The sequence below is a fragment of the Pristiophorus japonicus genome, chromosome 2, assembly GCF_044704955.1.
Source record: "Pristiophorus japonicus isolate sPriJap1 chromosome 2, sPriJap1.hap1, whole genome shotgun sequence".
Taxonomy (NCBI): Eukaryota; Metazoa; Chordata; class Chondrichthyes; family Pristiophoridae; genus Pristiophorus; species Pristiophorus japonicus.
This window is the reverse complement of record NC_091978.1, coordinates 224,336,881-224,360,563: the sequence shown is the minus strand read 5'-3', so window position 1 is coordinate 224,360,563 and position 23,683 is coordinate 224,336,881. Positions and strand designations below refer to the sequence as shown.

The window sequence follows — 23,683 nt, the reverse complement described above, 5'->3', positions numbered from 1 at the left end:
GTTTATTGGGTATGAAGTGAATAGTGACAGTGCCGTGACTTCCAGATTCCGCCCACTCCAATGATGTTCGTTGTAATATATGTACTGAGCTTTCCACGAAATCGGGTCTGGGTGTAAAGGGGATGGAGTTGGAAGAACGTGATCCGTCTTCCCTGAATTCCCCCTCTCCCCTCCGATCGATCCCCTCTCCCGCTTCCCCTCTCTCTTTCCCCCAGTCTCAGTCTCCCCGACCCCTCCACCCCAGTTTCTCTCTCTCCCTCTCTTTCTCCCCACCACCCTCCCTCCTTTCTTTCTTTCTTTCTTTCTCTCTCTCTCTCTCTCTCTCTCTCTCTCTCTCTCTCTCTCTCTCTCTCTCTCTCTCTTTTCCCCCCCCCCATGTCTGTCACGCGCTCGCGCACACACACCCTGTCCCCCCCGACTCCTTCCTCCCGCGCCTGCTCCCCCATCACTCCCCTCGCTTCCTCACGCGCTCCCCCCGTCTCCTCCCCACCCCCCTGTGCCTGCTCCCCCGTCACCTCCCTCGCGTGCCCCCCTCTCTTTTTCCCCCCTCGTCCCTTTCGCGCTCTCGCTCTCGCTCGCTTTCTCTCACTACCTCTGACGCTTTCTCTCTCTCAGAAGGCTGCGAAAATGTTCCAAATAATGCAAAAGCATCTAGCGGCAGCAGACTCCACGCGGCACATTGTATGGCCCCAGTTCCGGCTTCCTTGTACGTCACACTGCGAATGCACGGCCAAATCGAGAGCCCATGCTCAAAAAGGGGGCAAGGTCCAATGCGCGCATGCGCAGAAGAGCACACAAAAAACTACTACAGTACAAATAGTCACTCAGATCATTTACAGGCTGTCGTTAAGACTCCCCAGATTCAGGGTAACACATAAACTGAAGTAACACATCCAAAGGGTTTAAATGATTAACATTTTGACCTGACTCTTGCCACCGAAGATGCTGCCTCAACTCCAAGCTGGGATACAGTTTTGTAACATTGATGTCTGATTCTTTATTATGTATGGCTGGACTTCATGGGAGTTTTTCGAGCAGTAGATATTATAATAGATAATGGGTATCAGGCTCCCCGTGGAAACCCCCTTCCTTTCTGATACTAGGTTTAATTTAACTGTAATAGGGAAATACACTACAGCACAATATTTGCAGTGTAGATTCACATAGATCATTAAGCTGGTTTCTCTTCTGCAGAGCCGCTGAGTTGTTTAAATTCACGTGTCTAACAGTCATGTTTTTCTTCAGACATATTGGCAAAGCAGGGCCCCGGAAAGCTGACTTTGTTGAAACTGTCTATTTATATTGAATTCATTAAATAAATATGTTAAGCCTCGGGGGTGGGGAGGGGGCAAATTACAGATTAATAGCAGACAAATTAGTTCTAAAAGGGAGCAAACCACTAAGTATTGGTTTAAAATATTAAAGAAGAAAAAACTTGGATTTATATAGCGCCTTTCATGATCACCGGACGTCTCAAAGCGCTTTACAGCCAATGAAGTACTTTTGGAGTGTTGTCATTGTTGTAATGTGGGAAATGCGGCAGCCAATTTGCGCACAAGCAAGCTCCCACAAACAGCTATTTTTTTTGTTACGTTGATTGAGGGATAAATATTAGCCAGGACACTGGGGATAACTCCCCTGCTCTCCTTCGAAATAGTGCCATAGAATCTTTTAAGTCCACTTTAGAGAGCAGACGGGGCCTCGGTTTAACATCTCATCCGAAAGATGGCACCTCCGACAATGCAATGCTTCCTCAGTACTGCACTGGAGTATCGGCCTAGATTTATGTGCTCAAGTCCTTGGAGTGGGACTTGAACCCACAACCTTCTGCCTGAGGCAAGAGTGCTACCCACTGAGTCACAGCTGACATTGCAACAAGTTATCAATGCTAGCATAATTTTACAGTCTGCACTTAAATACATCTGTGAGATAGGGAAATTCGGGCTACAAAGATACAGCTATCACTCAAAACACCTTGCTTGTTTTACATGGTTATATTTGCAACTATTTCATTTAGTTGCTATTATTACTTCAATCCTAAGTCGACTGTTTTAACTTTAAAATGTCACCAAAAGTTGTTTTTGTATTTGAGCAGTTAAAAGGATTAAACAACATTTTCATCTTGCTGCATCTGCTATTCAATGGAATGACTTTTGATCATCATTGGATTTGATTTATTGTAATAGCACTTGTGATACGATTTTAAATCAGGCTGCATACAACAAATACTTCCCTTGATGCGCTATTTCTCCCTTGCTCCCTTGAAATAACATTGTACCAAGGGAGCGCTGCATGGCAATGTATCAATCCACTAATTTTACATTTATAAACAAAACTCTATCCACATAAAACATTTGAAATAGCATTTGCCACAGTGCAGATCTTTTTAGCTGACTACAGGTAGATAAGAACATAAGAACATAAGAATTAGGAACAGGAGTAGGCCATCTAGCCCCTCGAGCCTGCTCCGCCATTCAACAAGATCATGGCTGATCTGGCCGGGGACTCAGCTCCACTTACCCGCCCGCTCCCCATAACCCTTAATTCCCTTATTGGTTAAAAATCTATCTATCTGTGATTTGAATATATTCAATGAACTAGCCTCAACTGCTTCCTTGGGCAGATAATTCCACAGATTCACAACCCTCTGGGAGAAGAAATTCCTTCTCAACTCGGTTTTAAATTGGCTCCCCCGTATTTTGAGGCTGTGCCCCCTCGTTCCAGTCACCCCGACCAGTGGAAACAACCTCTCTATCTTGTCTATCCCTTTCATTATTTTAAATGTTTCTGTAAGATTACCCCTCATCCTTCTGAACTCCAACGAGTAAAGACCCAGTCTACTCAATCTATCATCATAAGGTAACCCCCTCATCTCCGGAATCAACCTAGTGAATCGTCTCTGTACCCCCTCCAAAGCCAGTATATCCTTCCTTAAGTAAGGCGACCAAAACTTCATGCAGTACTCCAGGTGCGGCCTCACCAATACCCTATACAGTTGCAGAAGGACCTCCCTGCTTTTGTACTCCATCCCTCTCGCAATGAAGGCCAACATTCCATTCGCCTTCCTGATTACCTGCTGCACCTGCAAACTAACTTTTTGGGAAATAGGAGGTGGGTGGGGTGGATTGACCCATCCACCTCCACGGAGGTGTGTGGGGGGCCTGACCCATCCACCTCCATGGCACGAACCTGGTATTGCAGTACTTCCAGGAACGGTGCAGTGGCTCTCGGCCTTTTGGCTAAGAGCATTGGCGCAGAGTGATCCTTGATGTGTGCAAGGTGACCTCTGGCGTTTGTGATTTGACAAAGAATTGGAAAGATTGGCTACGAATAAATTAAAATAAAAAATAATTTTTTTTTTCATGCACAAGGACCCCCAGGTCCCTCTGCACTGCAGCATGTTGTAATTTCTCCCCATTCAAATAGTATTCCCTTTTTTTGTTTTTTTTCCCAAGGTGGATGACCTCACGCTTTCCAACATTGTATTCCATCTGCCAAACCTCAGCCCATTCGCTTAACCTATCTAAATCTCTTTGCAGCCCCTCTGTGTCCTCTACACAACCCACTTTCCCACTAATCTTTGTGTCATCTGCAAATTTTGTTACACTACACTCTGTCCTCTCTTCCAGGTCATCTATGTATATTGTAAACAGTTGTGGACCGATCCCTGTGGCACACCACTAACCACCGATTTCCAACCCGAAAAGGACCCTTTTATCCCGACTCTCTGCTTTCTGTTCGCCAGCCAATTCTCTATCCATGCTAATACATTTCCTCTGACTCCGCGTACCTCTATCTTCTGCAGTAACCTTTTGTGTGGCACCTTATCGAATGCCTTTTGAAAATCTAAGTACACCACATCCATCGGTACACCTCTATCCACCATGCTCGTTATATCCTCAAAGAATTCCAGTAAATTAGTCTAAGGTAGTTGGAGAACTCTAACTAAATGACTGCACAGTAGAACTACCATTATTTTCTTTACTTGGTGGATAATAGAAATTGGCAGGTCAACAAGAATCTGCAAAATTTGGTCATGCATATATGACACAGCAATGCACTAGTCACAAAAATAAGGGCAAGTGCAATACAACAAAAAATTGAAGTCAGTCTATTGTGGGCTGTGAGATTGATTTATGTTCAACGGGGAGGTGACATCTTCCATAACGCTTTGTCTCAAATTCTGGCAGAGTGTGAATAATAGAAGTTCCACTATATTCAAAGCAATTGCATTATAATCTCATTTCATCAGTGTATGAAAAGCTTACAGACCAGTATTCTTTAGTCAGATCTGAGCGTTCTGCATTTAAGAGTCCTGATGCATCACGCAGCTTCTAAACCAGTTAAATGTAAACCAAATTAAACCACTGTTTCCTTTTTTTAAAATAAATTGAGCCTAAATTAATATCCTGTATGAAACACACACCTGATTGCTCCCCCTCCCCCTGCTCCTATACCCCTGTGCCAAATGGCTGCAGAAAGACATTCTTCCTTTTGTGCTCCAGCTATTTCCACAAATCTTGGGCTCAAATTTATTTTCGCCTCGCTTGCCAGCTCTTCTGGCAGATTCTCTGCCTGCTTCTGTTTGGTGGTTTCTATAAAAAGTAGGAAAACGAATAAGTAAAATCAGCAAGAAAAAAGTTGGGATTAAAGAAATCAAAAACTGAAAGATTCCAGTGAATATTAAAAATACATTTTTAAATTGCATCAGTTATGTTCCAGTTATTGTGTTCCTAACACAGATGAGATTGCACACAGGGAGGTTAAAGTAACAGTGACCTCAGTCTTCATTAAGACACTCCAGAGTGAGGAACAGGCCTTAGGGGCCGGCTTATATGCAGTGCTCCCAAGGGATGCTGGGATCCCTTGGGACTTCAGGGGATGCGCTCCCTGGTGGCGGAACATGGGAGTGTGCATCCTTTACAGACACACATCATCACTCTTTTCCCCCCTACCCCCCGAAAGTCAAAGTGAAAACTATTTACAAGGTGAGGCGGTCGGGAGCCTTTCTTTCCCTGGTGGAGCGCCTCGGTACAAATGTCTGTTCTGGTGTGTTGGCTGTGCCCTCGCTGGGCTGGAGTGTTGTTGGCGCTGCTGGGTGAGCCTGGCCTAGCTGGGCTGTTGGGCGTGATGGGTTCGATTTTCTGCTCCGGGGTGGTGTCGTTGATCCTTTGGGTGTGTGCTGTGGGCTCGAAAAAGGTGGTGTCTGCTGTGGGTTGTTCAAGGCAGTCTGTGAACCGCAGCCTCGTTTGGTCCAGGTGCTTTCTGTAAATTTGTCCACTGTCTAGTTTGACTACAAACACCCTACTTCCTTCTTTAGCTATCACCGTGCCCGCGATCCACTTGGGACCATGTCCATAGTTTAGCACATACACAGGGTCATTCAGATCAATTTCCTGTGACACAATGGCGTGACCATCGTTTACATTTTGTTGCTGCCGCCTGCTCTCTATCTGATCATGCAGGTTGGGGTGAACCAGCGAGAGTCTGGTTTTAAGCGTCCTTTTCATGAGTAGCTCAGCCGTGGGCACCCCTGTGAGCGAGTGGGGTCTCGTGCGGTAGCTGAGCAGTACTCGGGACAGGCGGGTTTGGAGTGAGCCTTCTGTGACTCGTTTAAGGCGCTATTTGATTGTTTGTACTGCCCGCTCTGCCTGCCCATTGGAGGCTGGTTTAAACGGGGCCGAGGTGACATATTTGATCCCATTGCGGGTCATGAATTCTTGAAATTCGGCACTGGTGAAACATGGCCCATTGTCACTGACCAGTATGTCAGGCAGGCCGTGGGTGGCAAACACGGCCCTCAGGCTTTCAATGGTGGTGGTGCTTCTCGACATTATTTCACATTCAATCGATTTTGAAAAAGCATCCACCACCACCAGGAACATTTTACCGAGAAACGGGACCGCATAGTTGACATGGATCCTAGACCATGGTCTGGAGGGCCAGAACCACAAATTTAGTGGTGCGCCTCTGAGCGCGTTGCTCAACTGAGCGCACACGCTGCATTGCCATACACAGGACTCAAATTCAGAGTCGATACTGGGCCACCACACATGGGATCTGGCTATCGCTTTCATCATTACTATACCTGGGTGTGCTGTGGAGATCCGAGATGAACGTCTCCCTGCCCACAATAGGCAGTCTGCCTGAATGGACAGCTCGTCCTTTCGCCGCTGGAACGGCTTGATTAGCTCTTGCATTTCAACGGGGATGCTGGCCCAGCTCCCATGTAGTACACAGTCTTTTACTAGGGACAGCAGAGGATCTTGGCTGGTCCAAGTCCTAATCTGGCGGGCGAAGTCAAAAGCAATTACTTGGTTTTTCCCCCATACCCAGTTCTCACCTTTACGCAATAACACATGTAGGGGCTCTAAGCAGGTGCTTAACCCTGGTAGGAAGTTACCAAAATAGTTGAGTCCCAGGAACGACCGCAGCTCCATGACGTTCTGTGGCCATTCCTGATAGTCTCTGTCTTGGCGTCTGTGGGCCGAATGCCGTCCGCTGCGATCTTTCTCCCCAAAAACTCCACTTCTATTGCCATAAAGACGCATTTTGACTTCTTCAGCCGCAGCCCTACACGATCCAGTCGCTGGAGGACCTCCTCCAGGTTTTGTAGGTGCTCGACGGTGTCCCGACCCGTGACCAATATGTCGTCCTGAAAAACCACCGTGCGTGATACCGACTTGAATAGGCTCTCCATGTTTCTCTGGAAGATCGCTGCAGCCGACCGAATTCCAAACGGGCATCTGTTGTAGATGAACAGTCCCTTGTGCGTGTTGATGCAGGTGAGGCCCTTCGAGGACTCCTCCAGCTCCTGTGTCATATAGGCCGATGTCAGGTCGAGCTTGGTGAACGTCTTGCCTCCTGCCAATGTCACAAATAGGTCGTCTACTTATGTACATAGAAACATAGAAAATAGGTGCAGGAGTAGGCCATTCAGCCCTTCGAGCCTGCACCGCCATTTAATGAGTTCATGGCTGAACATGCAACTTCAGTACCCCATTCCTGCTTTCTCGCCATATCCCTTGATCCCCCTAGTAGTAAGGACTACATCTAACTCCTTTTTGAATATATTTAGTGAATTGGCCTCAACAACTTTGTGGTAGAGAATTCCACAGGTTCACCACTCTCTGGGTGAAGAAGTTTCTCCTCGTCTTGGTCCAAAATGACTTGCCCCTTATCCTTAGACTGTGACCCCTGGTTCTGGACTTCCCCAACATTGGGAACATTCTTCCTGCATCTAACCTGTCTAAACCCGTCAGAATTTTAAACGTTTCTATGAGATCCCCTTTCATTCTTCTGAACTCCAGTGAATACAAGCCCAGTTGATCCAATCTTTCTTGATATGTCAGTCCCGCCATCCCGGGAATCAGTCTGGTGAACCTTCGCTGCACACTCTCAATAGCAAGAATGTCCTTCCTCAAGTTAGGAGACAAAACTGTACATAATACTCCAGGTGTGGCCTCACCAAGGCCGCTGTATAACTGTAGTAACACCTCCCTGCCCCTGTACTCAAATCCCCTCGCTATGAAGGCCAACATGCCATTTGCTTTCTTAACTGCCTGCTGTACCTGCATGCCAACCTTCAATGACTGATGTACCATGACACCCAGGTCTCGTTGCACCTCCCCTTTTCCGAATCTGTCACCATTCAGATAATAGTCTGTCTCTCTGTTTTTACCACCAAAATGGATAACCTCACATTTATCCACATTATACTTTATCTGCCATGCATTTGCCCACTCACCTAACCTATCCAAGTTACTCTGCAGCCTCATTGCATCCTCCTTGCAGCTCACACTGCCACCCAACTTGGTGTCATCCGCAAATTTGGAGATACTACATTTAATCCCCTCGTCTAAATCATTAATGTACAATGTAAACAGCTGGGGCCCCAGCACAGAACCTTGCGGTACCCCACTAGTCACTGCCTGCCATTCTGAAAAGTACCCATTTGCTCCTACTCTTTGCTTCCTGTCTGACAACCAGTTCTCAATCACACTACCCTCAATTCCACGTGCTTTAACTTTGCACATTAATCTCTTGTGTGGGACCTTGTCGAAAGCCTTCTGAAAGTCCAAATATACCACATCAACTGGTTCTCCCTTGTCCACTCTACTGGAAACATCCTCAAAAAATTCCAGAAGATTTGTCAAGCATGATTTCCCTTTCACAAATCCATGCTGACTTGGACCTATCATGTCACCTCTTTCCAAATGCGCTGCTATGACATCCTTAATAATTGATTCCATCATTTTACCCACTACCGTTGTCAGGCTGACCGGTCAATAATTCCCTGTTTTCTCTCTCCCTTTTTTAAAAAGTGGTGTTACATTGGCTACCCTCCACTCCATAGGAACTGATCCAGTGTCTATGGAATGTTGGAAAATGACTGTCAATGCATCCGCTATTTCCGCTAGGTAGCGGGTATTGGTCCTGTAGGAGAAACGATTAATAGTTACTTTATAATCGCTGCAAATCCTGACCATGCCATCACTTTTGAGTACTGGAACAATCGGGCTGGCCCACTCGCTGAATTCCACTGGGAAGATGATGCCCTCGCATTGCAGCCTGTCCAGCTCGATTTCCACTCTCTCCCTCATCATGTGAGGTACCGCTCGCGCCTTGTGGTGAATGGGTCGTGCCTCTGGGACCAAATGGATTGCACCTTCGCCCCGGAAAAGTTTCTAATGTCTGGCTCAAAAAGGGAAAGAAATTTGTTAAGAACCTGGGTACATGAGGCCTCATCGACATGTGATAGTGCTCGGATGTCATCCCAGTTCCAGCGGATTTTGTCCAGGCAGCTCCTTCCAAGCAGTGTGGGGTGTATAATTATCCGTTTTCTCTCTCCCTTTTTTTAAAAAGTGGTGTTACATTAGCTACCTTCCAGTCCATCGGAACTGATCCAGAGTCGATAGACTGTTGGAAAATGATCACCAAAGCATCCACTATTTATAAGTCCACTTCCTTAAGTACTCTGGGATGCAGACTATCAGGCCCCGGGGATTTATCGGCCTTTAATCCCATTAATTTCCCGAACACAATTTCCCGCTTTATAAGGATATCCTTCAGTTCCTTCTTCTCAGTAGACCCACTGTCCCGTCGTACATTCGGAAGGTTATTTGTGTCTTCCTTTGTGAAGACAGAACTGAAGTATTTGTTCACTTGGTCTAATTTCCTTGTTCCCCATTATAAATTCACCTGAATCTGACTGCAAGGGGACCTATGTTTGTCTTCACTAATCTTTTTCTCATCACATATTTACAGAAGCTTTTGCAGTCAGTTTTTATGTTCCCTACAAGCTTCCTCTCGTACTCTCTTTCCCCCCTCTTAATTAAATCCTTAGTCCTCCTCTGTTGAATTCTAAATTTCTCCCAGTCCTCAGGTTTGTTGCTTTTTCTAGCCAATTTAAATGCCTCTTCCATGGTTTTAACACTATCCTTAATTTCCCTTGTTAGGCGCGGTTGAGCCACCTGCCCTGTTTTATTTTTACTCCAGACAGGGATGTCCAATTGCTGAAGTTCATCCATGTGATCTTTAAATGTTTGCCATTGCTTATCCACCGTCAATCCTTTAAGTATCCTTTGCCAGTCTGCTCTAGTCAATTCACGCCTTATACTGGCGAAGTTACCTTTCCTTAAGTTCAGGACCCTAGTTTCCGAATTAACTGTCACTCTCCACCTTAATGAAGAATTCTACCATATTATGGTCACTCTTCTGCAAGGGGCCTCGCACAACAAGATTGCTAATTCGTCCCTTCTCATTACACATCACCTAGTCTAGGATGGCCAGCTCTATAGTTGGTTCCTCAACATATTGGTCTCGAAAACCATCCCGATTACACTCCAGGAAATCCTCCTCACTGCATTGCTACCAGTTTGGTTAGCTCAATCAATATGTAGATGAAAGTCACCCATGATAACTACTGTACCTTTATTGCACCATCCCTTATTTCTTGTTTGATGCTGTCCCCAACCTCACTACTACTGTCTGTACACAACTCCCACTGGTGTTTTCTGCCCTTCGGCATTCCGCAGCTCCACCCATACCGATTCCACATCATCCAGGCTAATGTCCCTCACTACTATTGCATGAATTTCCTCTTTAACCAGCAGCACCACCCCGCCTCCTTTTCCTCTCTGTCTATCCTTCCTAAATGTTGAATACCCCTGGATGTTGAGTTCCCAGCCTTGGTCACCCTGGAGACATGTCTCCATGATGCCAATTGCATCATATCCGTTAACTATTATCTGCACAGTTAATTCGTCCACCTTATTCCGAATACTCCTCGCATTGAGGCACAGAGCCTTCAGGCTTGTCTTTTTAACACACTTTGCCCCTTTAGAATTTTGCTGTAATGTGGCCCTTTTTGTTTTTTGCCTTGGGTTTCTCTGCCCTCCACTTTTACTATTCTCCTTTCTATCGTTTGCTTCTGCCTCCATTTTATTTCCCTCTGTCTCCCTGCATAGGTTCCCATCCCCCTGCCATGTTAGTTTAACTCCTCCCCAACAGCACTAGCAAACACTCCCACTAGGACATTGGTTCCGGTCCTGCCCAGGTGCAGACCGTCCGGTTTGTACTGGTCTCACCTCCCCCAGAACTGGTTCCAATGTCCCAGGAATTTGAACACCTCCCTCTTGCACTACTCCTCAAGCCACGTATTCATCTGAGCTATCCTGCGATTCCTACTCTGACTAGTACGTGGCACTGGTAGCAATCCTGAGATTACTACTTTTGATGTCCTACTTGTTAATTTAGCTCCTAGCTTCCTAAATTCGTCTCGTCGGACCTCATCCTGTTTTTTGCCGAAATCGTTGGTACCTATATGCACCATGACAACTGGCTGTTCATCCTTCCTTTTCACAATGTCCTGCACCCGCTCCGAGACATCCTTGACCCTTGCACTAGGGAGGCAACATACCATCCTGGAGTCTCTGTTGCGGCCGCAGAAACGCCTATCTATTCCCCTTACAATCGAATCCCCTATCACGATAGCTCTCCCACTCTTTTTCCTGCCCTCCTGTGCAGCAGAGCCAGCCACGGTGCCATGAACTTGGCTGCTGCTGCCCTCCCCTGATGAGTCATCTCCCTCAACAGTACCCAAAGCGGTGTATCTGTTTTGCAGAGGGATGACCACAGGGGACCCCTGCACTACCTTCCTTCCACTGCTCTTCCTGTTGGTCACCCATCCCCTATCTGGCTGTGTTATCACTGGTGGACATAAATGCCTTGCATTCATCCTTTGTTGGGGATTCTGAGTCATCTGGGTCACCTGAGGCCTGCTGGCAGTTGCAGACTCGTGGGTTCTGCCCTGTATATTTCTGCTCGCAAACACAGTTCCAGTTAATTTATGAACATTGCTAGCACTTGTGTGCTGAAAGATTTGTTTGGTGTTATCACTGGTGGACATAAATGCCTGTGCTATCGCAATGGCCTTACTGAGGGTCGGTGTCTCTAGAGTCAAAAATTTTCGTCGGATGGTCTCGTGGCCAATGCCCAGTACAAAAAAGTCTCTGAGCATTTGCTCCAGGTAGCCATCAAACTCACATTGTCCTGCAAGTCGTCTTAGCTCGGCGACGCAGCTCGTCACTTCCTGACCTTCAGATCACTGGCACGTATAGAACCGATACCTCACCATCAGCACGCTCTCCCTCAGGTTAAGATGCTCCCGAACCAGTGTACACAGCTCCTCATACGACTTTTCTGTGGGTTTCACTGGAGCCAGAAGATTCTTCGAGGCTGTAGGTCGGTGCCCCGCAGACAGTGAGGAGTACCGCTCTCCTTTTTGCAGTGCTTCCTTCTCCGTCCAGCTCGTTGGTTACAAAGTACTGGTCTAGCCGTTGGACATGGGCTTCCCAGTCCTCACCCTCCAAGAACTTCTCCAGGATGCCCACAGTTTGCTGCATCTTTGCGTTGGATTCGCATTCTCTTCGCCAGTTATTGTGTTCCTAACACACGGAGGTTAACGTAACAGTGACCTCAATCTTTAACAAGACACACCAGAGTGAGGAATAGGCCTTAGGGGCCGGCTTATATACAGTGCTCCCAAGGGATGCTGGGATCCCTTGGGACTTCAGGGGATGTGCTCCCTGGTGGCGGAACATGGGAGTGCATGCTTTACAGATACACAACACCAGTCATAACAGCCTGTACCTTTAATATAGTAAAATGTCCCACGGCATTTCATAAGAGTATTGTAAAACAAAATTTGTCACCGATCCACAAGAGGAAAAATGCTTGGTCAAAGATGTAGGTTTTAAAGGAGGAAAGAGAGGTAGAGAGGCGGAGCGCTTAGGGATGAATTTGGGGCTGAAGCTGCTGAAGGTACGGCCACCAATAGTTGAGCGCTTTAAAATCTGGGATGCTCAAGAGGCCAGAATTAGAGGAGCGCAGATATCTCGGGTGGGAGGACGGGGTTGTGGGGCTGAAGGGGATTGCTGAGTTAGGGAGGGGCGAGGCCATGCGGGATTTGAAAAGGAGGATGAGAATTTTTAAATCAAAGTGTTGCTTAACCGGGATCTCTTCACATCCTGCAAACTAATTTGGAGTCCAGATGTTTAGTGCCATGAAGTTGTGAGATATATTTGGGCTAAATGATGTAACTAGACTCTGACTTTTGCCTGATGTCTGCCACCTATAACATACAAGTAAAAAAATAGTCAATCACCCCCGGTGTTGCACATAAGTCAGATAATTTGGTCTCTCACTGTCTCTGCTGTCTTTGTGTTGCTGTTTCTGTGTCTCCTCATCTACTTCTGTTTCTCTCTCTTTCTCTCTCTCCTTCATTTCCCATATCTCTTGTTGGTTTTCTCTCTTTTCCCTTTTCTGGTGGGTGGTGTGGCAGGGAAAGGATCAAACAATGGCTGCAAGCTGCATTTGGACTAGTCCAGCTTACCTGTCTCATCCAAACATTGTGCAATCTACATGCACCATTACAGCCCCCTCCGAGTGATAGAATCCCCTGGTAGGGGCACAAAGCCAGCAAAAGAAAACTTTAGTCCAATTTAAGAAGTTATTATCTTTTTATTTACAGAAGTTTTTGTATTTTGCAGATCGCCAAGAAATGCACGTCCACTTCTGCTGCTGGTCCAATGATCACAAAATTCATCATTGCCAAACCTGTCCACAACAAGAACCTTATAACAGGTCATTCTACCACAGTGCTCTGTGATTTACACATTGTTTTTTATGTGAACTTTATTCTGCAGAATGTGTATATTCGAATATTTTTACCTTTTGGTTTTTGTGGTTATTTTGCAGGTAGAGTTCTTCCTCCGCATACACTTGGAACTGCCCCAAATACCATCACCATTTCTGATGGCGGTATTGGGTCTAATTTCAATTCTGCAGCACAACAGACCACTAACAAGATAGCTATCTCTCCACTGAAGTCTACAAATAAGGTTCGTGCTCTCTGTTTGGAGGGGGGGTGCAGGGGTAATGGGGGGAGGGGGAAGCAATTTGGAAAAGTTTAAAATTTGAAGTCTGAAATTAATATTTGATTATATTACTTTCAAAATTCAAAAATTGTGAGGCTGATTCTGTGTTATTACTAGCGATCCCCACTGCTCTCCTCTTAAAAAAAAAGGAAAATGAGTGAAAGAACAGTGTTACTGGGTGGCAGTCAATGATACTGGTTTTTCACCTCTGGGGACTGAGTTTGAATCAGTCTGAGCCACATAGGATGAGTTTTTCTCTTTGTAAGGGTGCTGTGTGAAATGAGTTTGAGTAGTTTTAATCCAGATATTAAAGGGAGTGGGCCATACTGCACATTTACTCATAATTTGATAGAACTTAGTGATGGTGTCCAAAATGGAGGTGTCATGCTGATTCGTTTGGGTTGGTCTTTTTGCTGGTGCAGAGGAGCAGCTTTTTTTCACATTTAATCGAAGATATACTTGACTTGAAGGTGCTTTATGCATATTGGTTCCAACACATTGCATTTGTTGGCAAGGGGAGGAGGTCAGCCAATGTTTATCAACAGTAATTTCACAGAAGAGGGGGGAGGGGGAAACTAGTGAAAAAAATCTTTTGATTCATGTGCCACCTTACATTAGATTTGTCATTACACAATCAAGGTTTGTTGGTACCAATCCAAGACTTCACATTTGTTGAAAAAAGTATCAGTGTTGTGCTTTGTGCCACAGAATTTCTCACCTTAATATATACAGCTGGTTTTGTTATATAGGTAATAGCATGGAGAATACTGGCTGGTTGGCAATAGATTACTGTCTGTACTCCATTACCACCATCCATTCATCTTATTAGAAATTTGTTTTGAGAGTGGTATTGTAGGCAATTTAAAGTAACCCTTGAGTGATGGGACTTTGGAGAATAATGACGTGTTATAGAATCTCCCAGGAAACCCGATTGCACAATTATTTTCACTCTCATCCTCCCAAATTGAGAGTAGAAGTGAAAGAACACAAAGGACTAGATGACACAAGGAGCTGGAACCTTCTCCCTTTACCCAGGGCCTGGATTTATTTATAAAACCTGAAGGTGCTTCAGATGTTAACATTTTTCATTTTCCACCTTTAACGATGACTAAATTAGATTTCTGTAATCCCATAATTTTACATTGTTCTACATAAATACAGCTGTATTTCCTCTGACAGCTTTGTAGTACTGTATCCTTTCACAGAAGGCCTGCATGTAGATGTGACTTATTAAGTATTCATCATCATTTTTCCTGTGCAATTGAGCATTAGGCAGAAACCAGTTGACATAATCTAATTCTGTCTTGGGATTTTGACTTCAGCTCCTGTAGTTGCAAGTACACCACCGCTGCATCAGTTACTGTGTTGCATAGAGTTATTCTTGTTTGACACCTCTCACTTTTTTTTCTTGTGATTTTCAATTCCATGTTTGCTAAGGAATTCTTGTCAGGCATTCTCAGAATGTGAGCATTATAGAGATCCATCTTCTCTCCTGGATTGTTATAATCAGTGGTGGCATCTGTGCTCTCTAAAGTACACTTTAATTCATCACTTTTTGTTAAACCATCTGATGTTGAAGAGCCATTGCTGACATCTACAGTGGAAGCTGTTGAGCTTTGTTTAGATGGCTTTGTTAGACTTCCACGTTTTTGATCCACACAGCTTATGCTCTTATAGCCAGCACATTGCTCTTAAAAACTCAACTTTGTTTTCGCTCCAGTTACATTTGATTTTCAGATTGAGTGAAGTGTTTGAAAAGTTCCACTAGCTTTTCCAATGCAAGCTTTGACATCTGATATGCTGTCTCCATCGTCTTGCACCACACTGCCTAAGTAGGTGAAAGAATGCACAGTTTACAGTCATTCACCTTCCAGGTGGTGGTCTTAGTCAGAATTTACATCAACTTTCATAACCTGGGGTTTTGCACCGTTTATATACAATCCAAAGTTCTGTCTGTTTGTGAGAGTCTGTCCTTTGCATGCCTTCTGATCAGTTGGAAGGAATAGGCTATTCCCATTCCATGCTTTATTTGCCCCTCTCTAAATGTCTTCCCAAAGCAGTCCTGCTGCAAGTGACCTGTAGTATAGAATTTAAATGGTAATAGGATCATTTTATATGGTGACAAACAGAAAATGTTAATCAGTATTAACTATTTGTAGGGAAATACTTATTTTGAATCACAAAGCTAAATGTTTATGCTATCTTTCTGATTTGCGAGTGGAAGGAAGACATACCAATACACATGGTTCTATTAATACAGGATTTGGTGAAAAAGCATTGGGTCTCTAAATTTGTTGGGTTAATCGTCCATCGATAGACAAGAATAAAAATGAAATTTGATTTTTTTTTCCTGTCGCCTAAACATTTAGCATTTAACAGTCGTGTCAGTGGCCTCACGGGCACCAAACTCGCCTCAGAAGTCACTGACTGTTCCACTCACCATGACTTTGGGGCAGCAGGTTCTCACAGTGCAGCAGACAACACCAACATCTCCGGCCAAATCTGCCTCAAATCATGCCATGCTGCAGGTAAAGCTTTTTCAGGCCTAAGCCAAATTATGGATTGTAAAACTGCATTACAGCATTGATGGGTGCAGTCTTGGCTGCAATAGATTTTCATTTTAATCCATGGGTCTAATTAATAATCTTTAAACCATTGCAATCACTGGATTATTCATTAAGTAGGCAGTTATGCTTTTGGGCTGCTTTTTGCTGATGGTGCAAAAGATATTTTCAAACTGCACCAGGCTAAAGGGTTGAGATTAGTTTGTTCCCCTCAAGGAAATGTACTTTATTTCTAATTTAACACTTCTACAGTTTCTAAGATTTAATTTTTCCATTATTTCTAGTCATTTCAGCAATGATATATTGGGCTACATGCCCATGCTGTGACAGAATTCAAATTGTGTGTTTGTGCACATCCTTTACTCGCACAGCAAGTTTAGGGCTACTTTTGAACACCACCTACTGACTGGTTAAGGAGCAGCAGACGTAGATGTCTTGGAGTTGGTTGATTACCTGCATTCTTGAACAACAGTGATGAATGCAGTCTAAAGGAGAAAAGAGGTGAACTTGAAGGCATAGTGGATTAGTAAACTAGTTCAGCTCTGGATTCAAACCTAGGACAGACAAATGAGTTGAAAGTGTTTATGGCTGTAAGCCTGCCAAATTAAATTGATTTTGGTGTACTAAATTGAATTCCTCGTGAGCAAGAAACCACAGTTAGTTTTCAATTACTGTTTGTAGTCGCCAATGGGACATCCACATTTGAAATATTAGAAAATAGCAATAGTTCAATGCTCCAAAGGAGGGTTAAGGCAGCCACACGTAGCATGCTAATTTCTGGTCAAATTAAAAATGAGCTGTTGCAGAAAAATTAAGTCATTTAAATCTTTACGATGACAGTCGATATGTTCGAGTTGTACTCAGTGGCTATGTTGGAAGTGTTCAGTCATGGGTTGAGTTTGTTTAACCAAGTTTAAATGGCACAAAAAGCTGCCAGCCCCCCCCCCCCCCCCCCACCCCCCCAGCACCAAACAAGTACCTGACGACTACCACCAGATGAAGCATTGTGTGTGGGTCATGGATTGGTAACAGGTTTATTGGTTATGAAGTGAAGAGTGACAGTGTCGCCATTGCCACTGTGCTCTCCATGCTCTTTACCATTCCCCCCCCCCCCTCCCCACCCCCATGAGTTCTTGGCCTCCTCTCCTTGTGGTCCTGACCTACTTTCCTCTCCGCTCTGTCTCTCCCCTCCGATCCTCTTTTTCTCCCCCTTCCTCCCACCCCCTCTCTTCCCCAGTCCCCCCTCTCTTCCCCAGTCCCCCCTCTCTTCCCCAGTCCCCCCTCTCTTCCCCAGTCCCCCCTCTCTTCCCCAGTCCCCCCTCTCTTCCCCAGTCCCCCCTCTCTTCCCCAGTCCCCCCTCTCTTCCCCAGTCCCCCCTCTCTTCCCCAGTCCCCCCTCTCTTCCCCAGTCCCCCCTCTCTTCCCCAGTCCCCCCTCTCTTCCCCAGTCCCCCCTCTCTTCCCCAGTCCCCCCCTCTCTTCCCCAGTCCCCCCCTCTCTTCCCCAGTCCCCCCCTCTCTTCCCCAGTCCCCCCCTCTCTTCCCCAGTCCCCCCCTCTCTTCCCCAGTCCCCCCCTCTCTTCCCCAGTCCCCCCCTCTCTTCCCCAGTCCCCCCCTCTCTTCCCCAGTCCCCCCCTCTCTTCCCCAGTCCCCCCCTCTCTTCCCCAGTCCCCCCCTCTCTTCCCCAGTCCCCCCCTCTCTTCCCCAGTCCCCCCCTCTCTTCCCCAGTCCCCCCCTCTCTTCCCCAGTCCCCCCCTCTCTTCCCCAGTCCCCCCCTCTCTTCCCCAGTCCCCCCCTCTCTTCCCCAGTCCCCCCCTCTCTTCCCCAGTCCCCCCCTCTCTTCCCCAGTCCCCCCCTCTCTTCCCCAGTCCCCCCCTCTCTTCCCCAGTCCCCCCCTCTCTTCCCCAGTCCCCCCCTCTCTTCCCCAGTCCCCCCCTCTCTTCCCCAGTCCCCCCCTCTCTTCCCCAGTCCCCCCCTCTCTTCCCCAGTCCCCCCCTCTCTTCCCCAGTCCCCCCCTCTCTTCCCCAGTCCCCCCCTCTCTTCCCCAGTCCCCCCCTCTCTTCCCCAGTCCCCCCCTCTCTTCCCCAGTCCCCCCCTCTCTTCCCCAGTCCCCCCCTCTCTTCCCCAGTCCCCCCCTCTCTTCCCCAGTCCCCCCCTCTCTTCCCCAGTCCCCCCCTCTCTTCCCCAGTCCCCCCCTCTCTTCCCCAGTCCCCCCCTCTCTTCCCCAGTCCCCCCCTCTCTTCCCCAGTCCCCCCCTCTCTTCCCCAGTCCCCCCCTCTCTTCCCCAGTCCCCCCCTCTCTTCCCCAGTCCCCACCCTCTCTTCCCCAGTCCTGACTCGCTCTCTTCCCCAGTCCTGACTCGCTCTCTTCCCCAGTCCTGACTCGCTCTCTTCCCCAGTCCTGACTCGCTCTCTTCCCCAGTCCTGACTCGCTCTCTTCCCCAGTCCTGACTCGCTCTCTTCCCCAGTCCTGACTCGCTCTCTTCCCCAGTCCTGACTCGCTCTCTTCCCCAGTCCTGACTCGCTCTCTTCCCCAGTCCTGACTCGCTCTCTTCCCCAGTCCTGACTCGCTCTCTTCCCCAGTCCTGACTCGCTCTCTTCCCCAGTCCTGACTCGCTCTCTTCCCCAGTCCTGACTCGCTCTCTTCCCCAGTCCTGACTCGCTCTCTTCCCCAGTCCTGACTCGCTCTCTTCCCCAGTCCTGACTCGCTCTCTTCCCCAGTCCTGACTCGCTCTCTTCCCCAGTCCTGACTCGCTCTCTTCCCCAGTCCTGACTCGCTCTCTTCCCCAGTCCTGACTCGCTCTCTTCCCCAGTCCTGACTCGCTCTCTTCCCCAGTCCTGACTCGCTCTCTTCCCCAGTCCTGACTCGCTCTCTTCCCCAGTCCTGACTCGCTCTCTTCCCCAGTCCTGACTCGCTCTCTTCCCCAGTCCTGACTCGCTCTCTTCCCCAGTCCTGACTCGCTCTCTTCCCCAGTCCTGACTCGCTCTCTTCCCCAGTCCTGACTCGCTCTCTTCCCCAGTCCTGACTCGCTCTCTTCCCCAGTCCTGACTCGCTCTCTTCCCCAGTCCTGACTCGCTCTCTTCCCCAGTCCTGACTCGCTCTCTTCCCCAGTCCTGACTCGCTCTCTTCCCCAGTCCTGACTCGCTCTCTTCCCCAGTCCTGACTCGCTCTCTTCCCCAGTCCTGACTCGCTCTCTTCCCCAGTCCTGACTCGCTCTCTTCCCCAGTCCTGACTCGCTCTCTTCCCCAGTCCTGACTCGCTCTCTTCCCCAGTCCTGACTCGCTCTCTTCCCCAGTCCTGACTCGCTCTCTTCCCCAGTCCTGACTCGCTCTCTTCCCCAGTCCTGACTCGCTCTCTTCCCCAGTCCTGACTCGCTCTCTTCCCCAGTCCTGACTCGCTCTCTTCCCCAGTCCTGACTCGCTCTCTTCCCCAGTCCTGACTCGCTCTCTTCCCCAGTCCTGACTCGCTCTCTTCCCCAGTCCTGACTCGCTCTCTTCCCCAGTCCTGACTCGCTCTCTTCCCCAGTCCTGACTCGCTCTCTTCCCCAGTCCTGACTCGCTCTCTTCCCCAGTCCTGACTCGCTCTCTTCCCCAGTCCTGACTCGCTCTCTTCCCCAGTCCTGACTCGCTCTCTTCCCCAGTCCTGACTCGCTCTCTTCCCCAGTCCTGACTCGCTCTCTTCCCCAGTCCTGACTCGCTCTCTTCCCCAGTCCTGACTCGCTCTCTTCCCCAGTCCTGACTCGCTCTCTTCCCCAGTCCTGACTCGCTCTCTTCCCCAGTCCTGACTCGCTCTCTTCCCCAGTCCTGACTCGCTCTCTTCCCCAGTCCTGACTCGCTCTCTTCCCCAGTCCTGACTCGCTCTCTTCCCCAGTCCTGACTCGCTCTCTTCCCCAGTCCTGACTCGCTCTCTTCCCCAGTCCTGACTCGCTCTCTTCCCCAGTCCTGACTCGCTCTCTTCCCCAGTCCTGACTCGCTCTCTTCCCCAGTCCTGACTCGCTCTCTTCCCCAGTCCTGACTCGCTCTCTTCCCCAGTCCTGACTCGCTCTCTTCCCCAGTCCTGACTCGCTCTCTTCCCCAGTCCTGACTCGCTCTCTTCCCCAGTCCTGACTCGCTCTCTTCCCCAGTCCTGACTCGCTCTCTTCCCCAGTCCTGACTCGCTCTCTTCCCCAGTCCTGACTCGCTCTCTTCCCCAGTCCTGACTCGCTCTCTTCCCCAGTCCTGACTCGCTCTCTTCCCCAGTCCTGACTCGCTCTCTTCCCCAGTCCTGACTCGCTCTCTTCCCCAGTCCTGACTCGCTCTCTTCCCCAGTCCTGACTCGCTCTCTTCCCCAGTCCTGACTCGCTCTCTTCCCCAGTCCTGACTCGCTCTCTTCCCCAGTCCTGACTCGCTCTCTTCCCCAGTCCTGACTCGCTCTCTTCCCCAGTCCTGACTCGCTCTCTTCCCCAGTCCTGACTCGCTCTCTTCCCCAGTCCTGACTCGCTCTCTTCCCCAGTCCTGACTCGCTCTCTTCCCCAGTCCTGACTCGCTCTCTTCCCCAGTCCTGACTCGCTCTCTTCCCCAGTCCTGACTCGCTCTCTTCCCCAGTCCTGACTCGCTCTCTTCCCCAGTCCTGACTCGCTCTCTTCCCCAGTCCTGACTCGCTCTCTTCCCCAGTCCTGACTCGCTCTCTTCCCCAGTCCTGACTCGCTCTCTTCCCCAGTCCTGACTCGCTCTCTTCCCCAGTCCTGACTCGCTCTCTTCCCCAGTCCTGACTCGCTCTCTTCCCCAGTCCTGACTCGCTCTCTTCCCCAGTCCTGACTCGCTCTCTTCCCCAGTCCTGACTCGCTCTCTTCCCCAGTCCTGACTCGCTCTCTTCCCCAGTCCTGACTCGCTCTCTTCCCCAGTCCTGACTCGCTCTCTTCCCCAGTCCTGACTCGCTCTCTTCCCCAGTCCTGACTCGCTCTCTTCCCCAGTCCTGACTCGCTCTCTTCCCCAGTCCTGACTCGCTCTCTTCCCCAGTCCTGACTCGCTCTCTTCCCCAGTCCTGACTCGCTCTCTTCCCCAGTCCTGACTCGCTCTCTTCCCCAGTCCTGACTCGCTCTCTTCCCCAGTCCTGACTCGCTCTCTTCCCCAGTCCTGACTCGCTCTCTTCCCCAGTCCTGACTCGCTCTCTTCCCCAGTCCTGACTCGCTCTCTTCCCCAGTCCTGACTCGCTCTCTTCCCCAGTCCTGACTCGCTCTCTTCCCCAGTCCTGACTCGCTCTCTTCCCCAGTCCTGACTCGCTCTCTTCCCCAGTCCTGACTCGCTCTCTTCCCCAGTCCTGACTCGCTCTCTTCCCCAGTCCTGACTCGCTCTCTTCCCCAGTCCTGACTCGCTCTCTTCCCCAGTCCTGACTCGCTCTCTTCCCCAGTCCTGACTCGCTCTCTTCCCCAGTCCTGACTCGCTCTCTTCCCCAGTCCTGACTCGCTCTCTTCCCCAGTCCTGACTCGCTCTCTTCCCCAGTCCTGACTCGCTCTCTTCCCCAGTCCTGACTCGCTCTCTTCCCCAGTCCTGACTCGCTCTCTTCCCCAGTCCTGACTCGCTCTCTTCCCCAGTCCTGACTCGCTCTCTTCCCCAGTCCTGACTCGCTCTCTTCCCCAGTCCTGACTCGCTCTCTTCCCCAGTCCTGACTCGCTCTCTTCCCCAGTCCTGACTCGCTCTCTTCCCCAGTCCTGACTCGCTCTCTTCCCCAGTCCTGACTCGCTCTCTTCCCCAGTCCTGACTCGCTCTCTTCCCCAGTCCTGACTCGCTCTCTTCCCCAGTCCTGACTCGCTCTCTTCCCCAGTCCTGACTCGCTCTCTTCCCCAGTCCTGACTCGCTCTCTTCCCCAGTCCTGACTCGCTCTCTTCCCCAGTCCTGACTCGCTCTCTTCCCCAGTCCTGACTCGCTCTCTTCCCCAGTCCTGACTCGCTCTCTTCCCCAGTCCTGACTCGCTCTCTTCCCCAGTCCTGACTCGCTCTCTTCCCCAGTCCTGACTCGCTCTCTTCCCCAGTCCTGACTCGCTCTCTTCCCCAGTCCTGACTCGCTCTCTTCCCCAGTCCTGACTCGCTCTCTTCCCCAGTCCTGACTCGCTCTCTTCCCCAGTCCTGACTCGCTCTCTCGCTCGAATCCTGGCACATCATGGCTGTCAGCCAGCTGCTGAATCTCTTATGCTTTCTCCATCCACCACCTGTTCTTTCGGTCCCAGGTTTTTTTTGGACCTCCGTCTTGAGGCGTCTGTAATGATGCTTTGCTCTTTCTGGAGTTGGGTTCTTGCTTAAGGCTCAGAAATGCCCTGCATTTGCGATCTATTAGGTCTTGTATCTTCTGATCATTCTCATCAAACCAGTCCTGGTGTTTCCTGGTCGAGTGACTGAGCGTTTCTTTGCAGACACTGATTATGGAGGCTTGGAGGGCAGACCAAGCGCTGTGGGCACTCTGCGTCTCACTGTCAACCGCGACGGTCTATGGAGCATCCTCCTCCGTTTCGGATGCCCCCAAAAGTTCGTCGCCATCCTCCGTCTGCTCCATGACAACATACAAGCCGTGATCCTTACCAACGGATCCATCACAGACCCATCCACATCCGGACCGAGGTCAAACACGGCTGCGTCATTGCCCCAACCCTCTTCTCAATCTTCCTCGCTGCCATGCTCCACCTCAGTCAAAAAGCTCCCCGCTGGAGTGGAACTAAAGTACAGAACCAGTGGGAAGCTGTTCAACCTTCGCCGTCTCCAGGCCAGGTCCAAGACCACCCCAACCTCTGTCGTCAAGCTACAGTACGCAGACGACGCTTGCGTCTGCACACATAGAGGCTGAACTCTAGGACATAGTTGACTTATTTACTGAGGCGTATGAAAGTATGGGCCTTACGCTAAACATCAGCAAGACAAAGGTCCTCCACCAGCCTGTCCTCACCGCACAGCACTGTCCTCCAGTCATCACGATCCATGATGTGGCCCTGGACAATGTGGACCATTTCCCATATCTTGGGAGCCTTCCATCAACAAGAGCAGGCATTGACGATGAGATCCAACACTGCCTCCAGTGCAGTCTTCGGCCGCCTGAGGAAAAGAGTGTTTGATGATCAGGCCCTCAAATCTGCCACCAAGCTCATGGTCTACAGGGCTGTAGTAATTCCCGCCCTCGTGTATGGCTCAGAGACGTGGACCATGTACATTAAACACCTCAAGTCGCTGGAGAAATACCACCAATGTTGTCTCAGCAAGATCCTACAAATCCCCTGGGAGGACAGATGCATCAACATTAGCGTCCTCGACCAGGCCAACATCCCCAGCATTGAAGCACTGACCACACTTGATCAGCTCTGCTGGGCAGGCCACAGAGTTCGCATGCCAGACACGAGACTCTCAAAGCAAGCGCTCGACTCTGAACTCCTTCACGGCAAATGAGCCAAAGGTGAGCAGCGGAAATGTTGCAAGGACACCCTCAAATCCTCCCTGATAAAGTGCAACATCCCCACTGACGCCTGGGAGTCCCTGGCCAAAGACTGCCCTAAGTGGAGGAAGAGCATCCGGGAGGGTGCTGAGCACCTCGAGTCTTGTGGCCGAGAGCATGCAGAAATCAAGCGCAGGCAGCGGAAAGAGCGTGCGGCAAACCAGTCCCACCCACCCCTTCCCTCAACGATTATTTGTCCCACCTGTGACAGAGACTGTGGCTCTCATAT

At 49.2% G+C, this 23,683-nt stretch overlaps 1 protein-coding gene across 6 annotated transcripts in view; it reads left to right on the top strand.

The window, feature by feature from the left end:
* Positions 1-23,683, top strand: part of lin54 (lin-54 DREAM MuvB core complex component) — a 143,836-nt gene that overhangs the window by 38,258 nt on the left and 81,895 nt on the right. For 5 of the 6 annotated variants that reach the window (XR_011589887.1, XM_070871016.1, XM_070871013.1 and 2 more), the window contains 3 exons: positions 13,053-13,146; positions 13,261-13,403; positions 15,809-15,967. Coding sequence is in view for 5 of the 6 variants with exons in the window: in XM_070871016.1 (XP_070727117.1) it covers positions 13,053-13,146; positions 13,261-13,403; positions 15,809-15,967 (396 nt within the window). In the remaining variant the exon portion in view is untranslated. The remainder of the gene's footprint in view (positions 1-13,052; positions 13,147-13,260; positions 13,404-15,808; positions 15,968-23,683) is intronic. The other variant, XM_070871017.1, reaches the window with a different exon arrangement.